Source organism: Trematomus bernacchii, unplaced genomic scaffold, assembly GCF_902827165.1.
Source record: "Trematomus bernacchii unplaced genomic scaffold, fTreBer1.1, whole genome shotgun sequence".
NCBI classification, from domain to species: Eukaryota; Metazoa; Chordata; class Actinopteri; order Perciformes; family Nototheniidae; genus Trematomus; species Trematomus bernacchii.
The window spans coordinates 7,618,073-7,630,349 of record NW_022987714.1 but is presented as its reverse complement, the minus strand read 5'-3'; the positions used below and the strand labels follow the sequence as shown (position 1 = coordinate 7,630,349).

Genomic DNA, 12,277 nt, shown 5'->3' with positions numbered 1-12,277 from the left:
GTATCTCAAGCCGGTTTCTCAAACTTACCTACCCCACCTTTAAGGTGGAAGGGAATTGTATTATCTAGGCTCCATTACCACCGAGACCTGAATTAGAATCAGCTGTAAGACATTTCAAAGCTGATATCCATGTTTTTTTCTACACCATTGACTATCTTTTGCATTTGATTGACTCCCTGTTAGATGCACAAGTGAAAGTGTGCAGCAGATAGGCTAGTGTCCTGATTCGTTGTCTCTGAGAAAATAGCTTTACCTTTCATTACATTATTACATGTCACTTGTTAGACGCTTTTATCCAAAGCGACTTACATACTCAATACTGTGGGCAATCCCCACAGGAGCAATTTGGGGTGAAGTGTCTTGCCCAGGGACACAACGACATGCTGACTGCAGTGGGGTTTGAACCTGTGATCCCCTGATCCGAACACCAACGCACAACCCACTGCACCACACGCCTCTTTCTGCATGGTTTTGAAAATGAATACATTATGGTTTTGTTCATATTGCTAGAAGAATGCTTAGCAACATGTAGATTTCAGATCAAAGTTGGTGCCGGGGTGAATCTTTTCTAGACTAACCAGCAATTAAAATATCTCACTCCACCTTAATTTGGCACTAGACCGTAAACCCCAGTCTTTCTTCCGCCAATTAGATAAAAAGCAAGTTTGATTTTTTTAGTGTTCAGTTGAGGCCATTGTGATGCCTTAATTTAGATTTATGTTGATGCCAAGAATACTGTCTTCACGACCCAGTGGACATCTTTTCATACCACTGTGTAAATCCACTCCCTGGATGAAATAAGACTCTTATTACAGGCACTAGTTTGAACTGCCATAAAGCTGTCACCATGTGCAGATAGGAAATTAAGAAAGAAGACATGCCTTCAGAGGGTTTGATAGAAATCGCACCTGTGATTACAAATTAACTCTGAAATGTTGCTTTTTTTGGCTCCTGAAAATATTTGCACTTGATGAAGTATTCCGCGGAGGCTTTTAGTAACTTTTGTCACCAAACAATCTGTCAGTGACATGTTGGCAGCCAACAAGACTCAGCGGAGCCAATGCAGCCCTGAGCAGCCTCGCTCACAGATGTTACTCATAACTCTCCTTCTTCTTCTTCTTCATTACCATTCATCTCCCGACACAGTTGGCCCTGTTCTCATCAATTGCTCCTCTGTGAATCTGTTCACGTCGCCGGGTCACTGCATTGTTTATAAACAGATGTGATTCGCTCCAAAATACCAGGTGTGTGTGTGCACAGGCAGTCAGGATCATAGGGGAATCCTAAATGTGTGTATCCTAAGTAATGATTAGTGTTTAAAACCCGTAATTGACCCTACTTGGCTCACTCTGCTTCTCCTTTCACTGTCCTTGTTTTCCCTTCTGCATTCTCCTACCTGCTACTTTTGACTCGATGGAACCGCAGGAAACCGGCACAGCTGTGTCTTTAATACCAAATCGCCGAGCCGCAGGCAGCTGATGAGAAATTGCTACAATATTGATTATCATTACCGCTTCAATACAGCACATGCATAATGATCAACGGTGCAAACAGTGTCTATTTAGCAAAGTTAAGCGTCTTTTTATTTTGTTTATTTTTTTCCAGGTTACTCAGTATTCAAACTTGGGTTACATCAAATCCCCTCGCCAACAGAGTAATTACTGCTTTGGCTACGTCCCTTCTGGCATGTGTTTGTGCCTTCAGGGCAAGCCAGGTAGTCTAGAATGGATTTTTGAAATCTTAATGTGGACACAGTATTGAGGTACGGGGGGGTCCTCTCCCAGTGATGGACCTCATTTGATGGGGGGTTCATTTCACGCCTTTCAACAGCCATTAATGTTCAGAGGGGTGATCTGACGCGTCTCACTTCAAAGGGCCAGACAGGGCTGTGTTCAGGTATGATGAAAGGTGACATTCAGAGCTAGCCTGTGGACACACCAGTCTGTGGTAGGATCTGTAAACTCTCAGCTCATTTTATATCTATATATGTGTACGTGCAGATGTTTCCAAACATTCTGTATGTTTAGTTGCGGTCACACGGATACTAGCCTTCCTTGGTTTTACAACCAGCTGGGTTTTTGATTATGCAACGGTAAAATAATGGAGTATCCGTCGGAGCAGCATCTGTGGGTGAAGCTTTGTACGCTTACTCATTAAAAACTGAAACTCTGCGAAGTCTTGTTTTTCCTGTGATGTCTTTTGTTTCTCTGTTATTTGTTTCGCTTTTTGAGGCCGATGATAACATGGGAATTTGTCGGTCTGACCGATTTCTTTCACCTTTTATGACAAGTTTGATCTTCTTCCTGTCATCTCTTGCAGAGTTTTTTTTCTTCAGGTTTTGACACCTTCTCACCCATCTGAAGCGAAAATGAATATGCCAAGGATCTCTTTACCATCTGTCATCCTGTCACTCCACAAAAACGTCTTATTACGTCTCTCGTGTGGTAACCTAATCTGCGCTGCCTTGCCTGTTCATTTTTACAGGAGTTCGCATGTTGGATGGCGAGGTGACAGACGTGGTGGAGGCCCACTCTCTGAGCCTTAACCCGCAGCACATCCACATTTATAGCGCCAGCTGGGGCCCAGAGGACGATGGCAAGTCACTGGATGGCCCCGCCAAGCTGGCTAAAGAGGCTTTCCTACAGGGAATCACCAAGGTCAGTCCCAGCAATACACTTCCAATCTTCCCTGTTTCCTCTTCTAGCATGACCATCAAACTCATATCAGCTCTTAAAAGTCTTCACATACACTTGTAGTTGTTTGATATTTTGGGAAATATGCCAATCCCTTTCGTTTATACAGAGAAATAGATGAGAAGATTGACTGCCATAATGTCTGTATGGTGAATATCACACTGAAGCCAGCAGATGGCTAGCTTAGCTTAGACTGAAAACAGCTAGCCTTTTTCTGTGCATAGGGAATTACATCTGCTTACCAGCACCCCTCATGCTCAATAATTTACATGTCATCCATCTTATTATACCAAAAAGTGTTCAAACAAGAGGATGTATCAGACTATGTCTCATTCAGATATTAAAACAGGGTTTTCCATAGCATTGCCTTGACAGTAGGGGTTGGGGCAGAGGACAAACTATGGTTAGGCCTAAGCTGAGTTGAGGAATAGCTCAAATAAACAATTTGGTGTCTGAGATATGTTTGAGCTCAGGTTGAATCTGGAAGAAAGACATTGTCTATTAGGAAGCAGACATTATATATTAGTAAAATGTTTTTTAAGCAAACAAGAATATGCTTTGTGAAATACTCAAATGTACCCGTGGCTTGAAGCTAATACCGTCAGCATAATTTGCAACATTTTCAAATACATCTGTATCATTCCAATAACTTGTATATAGACTCGTATTGCACTATTCCACTTTTTTTTCTCACTTTTTTTTAAACTATTTTTCTTTTTGTATTACTTTTAATATAGTATATTTTAATATTGTCTGCTTATCTGTATTATTGTGTTGCATTGTTGGAGAAGCCTGTGACCTAAGATTTTCAACGACATAATTAGAATAGAATAGGGAGGGATGAAACCCTCTTTAATGGTCACACATGCAGAGCACACAGCACACACACAGTGAAATTTGGCCTCTGCTTTTAACCCATCCTAGTACAAGGAGTCTAGTACTAGGAGCAGTGGGCAGCTATTGTACAGCGCCCGGGGAGCAATGGGAGTGGGGGGGAAGGGGGGTGTCCGGTGCCTTGCTCAAGGGCACCACGGCAGGGCAGGAGGTGAACTGGGACCTCTCCAAGTAGAAGTCCACACTCCATATTTAGGTCTGGTCGGGGACTTGAACCAGCGACCCTACGGCTCCCAGTCCAAGCCCCTACTGACTGAGCCACTGCCGAATTACTCTGTAGCTATGTTAGTTTGACAATAAAGAACCTTGAACCTTGAACCTTGAGCTATATAATGAGCTATGTATCTCATGCCAGCAAGAAAAGGAACACTTTTCCAGCTCTACAGACATACTGTATCAATATTTAATTGAGGCTATCTTCCTGAAATACACTGTAGGAAAGGACAAACTCAAGGTGAGTTTGCTATCTGTTCTCTGCTCTTTAGGTATGAGTAAGACAAAGTCAAAAGTACAATATATTATCTAAGGATAATGTCATCATTTAGTTTAGGCCAGCATGCTGCAATGAAGGGTATTTGCACGACAGCTAAATGATAAATGTGAGATGTGAGAAAATGGAATGAGAGCAGCAATCACTGATGCAGAACAATAGTTAGACTCAAAGACTGTAATTGACTAATCAATGAATGATACTGCACATTTTTATCTGTGGAAAAGAATGATTTATATGTCACATCCCGAAATGTGAAATGCTGCAAATCTCACGGTGTGAAAGTGAGGAGAAAGTGCCTGACAACTGCACAACAGGACCTTTCTGGTTCAGCGTGTGTTCTCCTGGCAGCCAGATAACCCCTGGCACCGCAGTGTTATCGTCTGGCCTCTGTAACCTGCAGCGAAGGCAGCGGGGGATCATAAATTGGGCTGGGAAGTCAAGAAGTATTTGCTAAACCTTCAACACTCCTGTGGTATGATACAGTACCATTCAGACAGCATTGGACATACAGTAGAATACAAATGTCTCCATAAATATGTGGTCATTTGTGAGATGGAGATGAAGGAATCCATTAGGGGAAAATAAATTGGCAATCCTAAACTCATTTGAAGTCTGTGTTTAGGTGAAATTGGGGTCTCTTTGTAAACGTAAAGGCTTAAAATGTGATTAACGGAGTCAGAGAAAACAGTGATGCAACAACAGTGATAAGGAAGCAACGGTTCCAATATCTTTATATTGACCGGGACTGCAAAGCCCAAAAAACTGGAACTGATGATGACTTTTTTTTTGCCAGCTAAGCCAGACTCAAATAGGCAGGGAGAAAAAAAAGGCAGAGTCGTTTTTTGTGTCGTTTTGTGTATCTGTGGCTGAGCGAGACAGAGGGAGGGAGGGAGGAATGGTTTACATCTGTTTTCTCTGACCTTATTAATGTCTGGTTGCCATCAACTGTTTCATTATTCCTGCTCTCAGCATGTGGGAAGTCCCTCCGCTGTCTTTTATCTGTTTCTTTCATAATATGTATTTCTTGGGTTTATTGTTTTGTTTTTGCCGACTTGGTTCAAAGCTTATGTAGAAGACAAGTGGTTATCATATGGCTTCAAATAGGGTTGATGAAATCATTAACTTGAATTGTTTAATGTTCTTCTGACAGGGTGTGATTAATACTGAATAGAAATGTGAATAATGATGATAATTTTTTCACTCTGCAATCTTCCCAAAAAACACTCAAAAAGTGCTTCACAGAAAAACAAATCAAAGGCAGAGATAATAACAAGGCTTAAGAAAAAATAAAGTGCTTTCTAAAAGCATTGCAGAAAAAGAAGAAGAAGAAAGGCATAATAATCCACAACAACAATAGTATGACTAATTAAAAACCCAATTTTAAAAGATGTGCCTGTATGTCTTGCACAAAAGGCGGCAGAGGTCGTTCTCCACCCAGAGGCTCTTTCAGAGATGAGGAGTCCTGACTGCAGAAGCCCCGCTGCCCTGTGTCTGCAGCCGGGCCCCGGGGCCACAGCTGCTCTGCAGACTTCAAGCTGCCGTCAGCAGTGTAGGCCGAGCCAGACCATCCAGAGTCAGAAATAAGCTGTAAAACGTAGAAATCGATTGGAAAGGCCATAGCTTGCTAACTCACGGAGGCCAAAATGTTCAAAATGTGCGAATACTTTCTACCACTTGAGAACACTCTGGCAGCTGTATATTGTCCGAGCTGAAGGAGGCATATTGATTTCAGGGGCATTTCAGCGATTAAAGAGTCGCAGTAATCTAATCAGCCGCAGACAAATGCATAAAAAAGGATTTGTGCCTTGGAACAAAAGGACGATCTAATCTAGGCAATGTTCCTGACAAATAACAGCTCTTTGTTACTTTGCTCAAAATTGCCTCTTTTTGGCAAGTCCACACCTAGCTGGACTAAATGTACGTTTCATACAGTGTATGTGTTTAAGAAGCATACAGTCTCACTGCCAGATCCTATGTCGTAATTTATCATGCCCCTAAATTACATTCAGCTTGAGGAAATTTAGTAATTACATTTCTTCTGTTTGTTATCTGATGTAATGCGGCAATGAGTCGCCCGGCGTTATGATGTATTAATAAGAGTTGTGCCTCCAGCGGTTCACTGCTTCTGAAGTGACAATACGTTTAAGCCGTGAGGAAAAAACGTCTTTATCATACTTAATGTGTCACGTTTTAACCAGCTCTCTTTTCTCTCAACCTATTCTCTGTGTGTCTATACAGTATGTAATGAATGTTTTTGTGTTCCTCAGGGACGTGGCGGGCAAGGCTCCATCTTTGTGTGGGCCTCGGGAAATGGAGGCCGGGAACAGGACAGCTGTAACTGTGACGGCTACACCAACAGCATCTACACCCTCTCCATCAGCAGCACCACGCAGTCCGGCAGCGTGCCGTGGTACAGCGAGCCCTGCTCCTCCACTCTCGCTACGACTTACAGCTCTGGAAACCCGGGGGAGAAACAGATAGTGGGTGTACACACACACACACACACACACACACACACACACACACACACACACACACACACACACACACACACACACACACACCACACACACACACACACACACACACACACACACACACACACACACACACACACACACACACACACACACACCTCCACTTTGAACATTCCAGATTTTGTGTAGGATTGTTTGAATACTTTGAATATCTAGCACAGAAATAACTTGCGCCTCATACTTTGCTTTGGCCAAAACTCGAGGCCGGTGCATCGGAAATAAACCCTTTTTTTCAAGTGTACTTTTATATGAATATCTTCTCTCACAAATAGGCATAAAACTGTCCAAATTACAGTGAGTGATATGTTACATCAGAGAACAAAGCTTGACAAACACTGAGAGATGCCAGATCCTTCCTTCAAGCTGCTTGTCATCTGAAGAAAGACTTGCCTCAGGGACATAGAGTAACATAAAGCAGCCATAAATCTGCCATGGCCTCCAAAATACACCAGAGGCATGTCTTCAAGCAAGCGAACACAACTCATGAAATAGATTAAATTGAAGTCATTTTAAAATACGACTGCTGTTGTATTGCTGCTGTAGTTGCCATAAGCCACCATTTGTTGTATCAGTGAGTTCATACAGCTTTCGTCTATCCAGAACGAGGATTTATCTTCACTTTGGCAGATTTTCATGTTTGGTACATTTGTATCTACAGTGTCAAGTTACAACTAGAGCAGGAACCCAGGCTTTTAAACAAATCATACTTGACTCACTAGATGCTTGTGTAGGATAGATTTGGTCTCCTGACACCTTGTGAGGTACTGGTTGTGTGTAACTGAGTAATAAGAAACTGCTAGGTGTATTACTTGCTTGTTAAAGCCACAAACAAAATCACTCTAGGGCAGCAACTAACTTGTATTAAAGTATAGGTTAATAATATGCATTTATTTTGTGATTATTTTTAAGTATAAAATGTCACAATATAGTTAACATTTCCCATCAAAGGTTCCTAGGTGAACTTGTCAAAAACCCCACCAAAAATGATTTGTATTGTTAAAATAATAATTAAAAATCAGAAAAAGCAGCGTTTATTTTCATGATAAATAAAGAATGAAGTGAATGCACATAAGAAATGAGTAATGAATGATGTCATTGTTTTATCTAGTACCTATATCTACTAGGTGGCCTTTGCAGACACCTCCTATCATTTTCTCCTCGGACACATGGATTTATTTCCACGAGTAATGGCCATTGGTGCCACAATCTGTCATGCCAAAAGTTGCCAACCTAGGAATCCGTCCCTGACCTTCAGCGCTCTCCTTGCCCTCTCTTGCTTCTTGTCATTCGCGCCGTGTCCCCGCCGTGACCCAGACAGGCCTCATTAGCTTTCTGGCGTTGGCAGTGACTGAGTGCACCCGGAGTGCGGACATACTTTGTTTCAACACCAACATCCGATCTTACGGGGCTGATTTGGCTGACATTCAGTGACCCTTTGGCTGGGATCCATCGGCCTGAGACTGAACCTATCGGATCATTCTCTCCGCCTCCCCCTTCCCGCCTCCCCCTTCCCGCCTCCTCTGATTGCTGCAGGCAAATCTCCCTTCATCACCATCCCTCCCCTTTTCCACCCTCCCTCCCCCTGATCTGCACTCATGCTGATGTGGGAAAGTCAATGTGTCATATTACCTGTGTCTAACCTTCTGTATTTTCTATGCACCCTCCCTGTCTCCAAGGTGACCACAGACCTGAGGCAGAAATGCACAGACTCTCACACGGGGACGTCGGCCTCGGCCCCGCTGGCTGCTGGGATCATCGCTCTGGCTCTGGAGGCTAAGTGAGTGAGAACAGCACAACCTCGTCCTATAATAAAGCTAGTTTTATAGTCAACCCTGTAGCCTTCTACAGCAAGCACATTTTGAATTGTGTTTTATTGTAAACTTTAGTTGCTATGCTCATGTGAAGTGTGTATGTGCGCGAACAGGCGTCTGGGAGTCGACATTGGCCTAAATCCAAGCCCACAGATTCTTTCCTCAGCAAATGAAGCTTTTGATAATCAGTTAATTAGCCACACAAATCAGCAGCGGCAGCCCACACAGACATCTAGGTACCTGTAGGACTGGCAGTGAAGATTTTAAACTGGAATCTCTCATTATCGCTCACTCAGGGGTGTCAGAATCCAAGTTTCTGTCAGCAGCGTTAATGTGTTCTCCATTATGTCCGTATCTGCAGTCATATCTCGCGGTGCGTAGAGTCCTCTTATCAGCCAGCCGTCCCATACTCTGCATAACTCACATAATTTCCACATTAACGTGCCGCTGACAGGTGTCAAAATCAAATCAGGATTACCCCCCAGTGTTCACATTAGGTTTACATTCGCAGAGCCTGGTTTATCTCACCTCTGATATCATGAGAGAACGGCACTGAGTGACAGACCCCGAAGTTTACCCCACAAAGACTATCTCTCACTTTTTCACATCAGAGTGGAGTCAGCGTCTGCTCCCCTCCTGACAGGCAGCCGTAATAACAGGGAGCTGCTTTATCAGACTGGGACCACACTGGAGTTCACAGAGATGGAATCATTTAATAGGCTGAGAGTTTGGGCTTTCTGCTGTTTTATTATTTTATTATTCCCCCCCCTTTGGCTCCTGGTTGAGGTGACATTGAGTAGATGGGGGGTGGGGGGGTTGGTGGGGGGGGGATCTTGTCCATTAATAACACATGAGAGGATATGAGATGTGAATGCTGATGCGGAGCACGGCAGAGATGATGCGCAACAGTGCAATTTCTATTTCTGTCGTGTTGCACTCGGTAAGCAATGTGATTCACGGGTTGATTATCGTAAACCACCGAGCAGGGTTTTCTCCTTCATTTTTGACATTTTCTCTGAATGTTTCCCTGCTGTGCCTAATAATAAATACATAATGCAAAAACACTTTTTTATTGGGCTTTTACTGTGTGGAAGGTGACCTCATTCCCCAATCCCCGACCCCATTAGAAACTATCATTACAGAGAGGTCTAGACTCGGTCCTCTGCAGTGTTCTAGCCAATGTTTTACAATGTTCCCTGCCCTTAAACACCATAGGTTATGATGTAGCTTTAATACTGGTGTTTTACACCTGTGTTAAAACCATAATGTGAGCCCCTACCTTTGTTATGGATGACTGACACACACCTCAGGGCTTCCTCTAAGTTTCAATATTATATTTCAGAAATGTATAGCTGTCCTCCTCACTGTATATGCTCAGGTGGATCATATTTCAGGTGTGTCTACAGCAGGCGGTGTCCAAACTACGGCCCAGGGGCACAAATGTGGCCCGCGTGCCATTTGGAATCGGCCCTCAGCAAATTCAAAAAGTATAATGGAGTATGGCCCACAAATGAAACTTGTCTTGTATTATACTTCTTAAATAAAGATGAGAACAGATATTAAACAGTAGTATTCATGTGTTAAGAAGCCCACTGTTCAAACAAATTCAGTCAATTAAAGTTGAAAACATTTTCAATATCATATCAAATCTAAGCTGATAAGAAAAAAGCCCAATAACTTATTTTCATAACACGCTTGAAATAAACCCTTCCTATTTCCTCTTATAAACAATCTGAGGCTTCTGTTTTAAGGAATGAGCTGCTAACAAAATAAATGAAACCCTATGGAGAGCTGTGATGTCGGCTGTTGTTTTTCTTAAAGCATATTCAAGTATTAAGCATCATTTACCTACATTTGATTCATTTTGCTAACTTATGAGGCAATATACCTCTAGTGAGTGGCCCAGCCCTTCGTATATTTTCTGTATGTGGCCCTCTGTGAAAAAAGTGTGGACACCCCTGGTCTACAGACTCCTGACCTTCTATATCCCTCATCTCCTCATATTTCCTCCGCTGTATTGTTGAACAGTCGAGGTCAGCGAAACCTGGGTGTATTTTTTAATAATGTGCATAATACCTTCAGCTATTACATTACTGAAAGGCAGTAGGTTGACTCTGCTCTCCTTCCTGTGTCCCCTGCAGTATGAACCTGACCTGGAGGGACATGCAGCACCTGGTGGTGAGGACGTCCCGGCCCGGACACCTCAGCGCCGGAGACTGGAAGACCAACGGGGGGGGGCGCAGAGGTAGAGGCCGGCGAGTCGAAATCCAGCACAGATATTTATAGTTTATTGTGTCATATTTGTGCCTCTTGAGTGCACGTTTTGAGCACAGAAAAAGGGTTTCTAGCACATGCGTTATACAATGAAACTCTATTTTGAATGGGTAAATTGCTGTTATTCACATAAGCACACAATAACCACCTCTCACTCAGACCCCCTGCTCTGAGAGCTATCACGTTTGCCTTCATGTTCCACTACCTTTTTTTTCCTTTTGCAACAATGTGATGACAGAACAAGGTCGACCAACTTCACAAAGCGTTACATTATGCCCTAATTTCAGCCAATTAAAACATGTGGGTCAAATTGGTTACTTGTGATTGGCTGTTTCATCTCCACTCTAATTGCTAATCCTGTTTCTTGTTTGCTACAACATACATATCATCTCTGTAAATCAACTGTAAATTATTTATATTTTATATTTGTCTGGCTTCATTTTAAAGCATATTTGCATGAAGCAGTAATGTCAGTGTTCAGGCACAGCAGACGTTCTCATTGAGTCATACAGCAGCTGCTATGCAACACAAGACCTTTGACTCTGAACGACAACCCCATTAGCTTCACGGCTTCTTATCCGATTTACAAACATGAACACGGGTCTTGTCCTTGGCCACCAAACAATCATTCACCTGAGAAGTGCACCACCGACGTCCTTTCCAGCCTCGTTAACTAAATAGCTGGTAATGGCAGCACACAAAAGGTGCAGTCAGCAACTGTAATCCAATACACTTTTTGTCAAATTCAGCGAATATCTCCTCACAGTCCTTGAGCTGTCTATCTGTTTGTGCGCTGCTGTACACAACACTATTCCAGCCAATCAGCAGCAGGGGGTGTTCATGCTCATGCACGGCACAGGGCCTTGGATGTATAAGCAGAGGCAGTGGGAGCTAAGGGGTTGCTATATTCAGAGGGTACATGTTTAGGTGTTGGAATCTGCTAAATTCTTGATATCAAGAAGGCTCCACCTTTAGAAAAAACCTTGACATTATTTATTTTTGCCTAGAACCAGAGATGGCAAAAGTACACACATCCTTTACTCAAGTAGAAGTACAGATACTCGTGTTTAAAAATACTCTGGCAAAAGTAGAAGTACTGACTAAACTTCTTTACTCAAGTAAAAGTAAAGAAGTATGGGCTTCCAAATGTACTTAAAGTGGACCTATCATGCTATATTTGAATAATATAGTGTAGGACCATACCTATATAAGGCATATTTATACTTTTTTTTTTTTTTTAAATACCAAACAGATCATGCATTTTAGCCATGCCTCATTTTGCTCAATTTGAAATGTTTTTGCTCTGGATTTGCAAGGGCAGATTCAGTGAGAACAGCACCATCTACAGGCCTGGCATATGTACTACAGCGTCTCCAGCGCTTTCGAACGGCAATGGCCGTGGCTGTCTCCTCCTGATTGGTGGAGTTGGCCCAATAGCCGTAGCGCCACTGTCCTGACGTCAGGACAGTGTTCAAATCTGGATCAGTTTTTATCAGATCCGTTGCAGCCCCTTTTTTAGAGATTTGGGTATGGAGGAAAATAGAGAGGGTTGTGTTTTCTGACACTTGGTGAGTT

At 42.8% G+C, this 12,277-nt stretch overlaps 1 protein-coding gene across 1 annotated transcript in view; it reads left to right on the top strand.

The window, feature by feature from the left end:
* furinb (furin (paired basic amino acid cleaving enzyme) b) overlaps positions 1-12,277 on the top strand; it is a 79,553-nt gene that overhangs the window by 61,221 nt on the left and 6,055 nt on the right. Inside the window, exons 8-11 of the mRNA XM_034141653.1 lie at positions 2,485-2,657; positions 6,348-6,560; positions 8,294-8,394; positions 10,570-10,673. Coding sequence (XP_033997544.1) covers positions 2,485-2,657; positions 6,348-6,560; positions 8,294-8,394; positions 10,570-10,673 — 591 coding nt within the window. The remainder of the gene's footprint in view (positions 1-2,484; positions 2,658-6,347; positions 6,561-8,293; positions 8,395-10,569; positions 10,674-12,277) is intronic.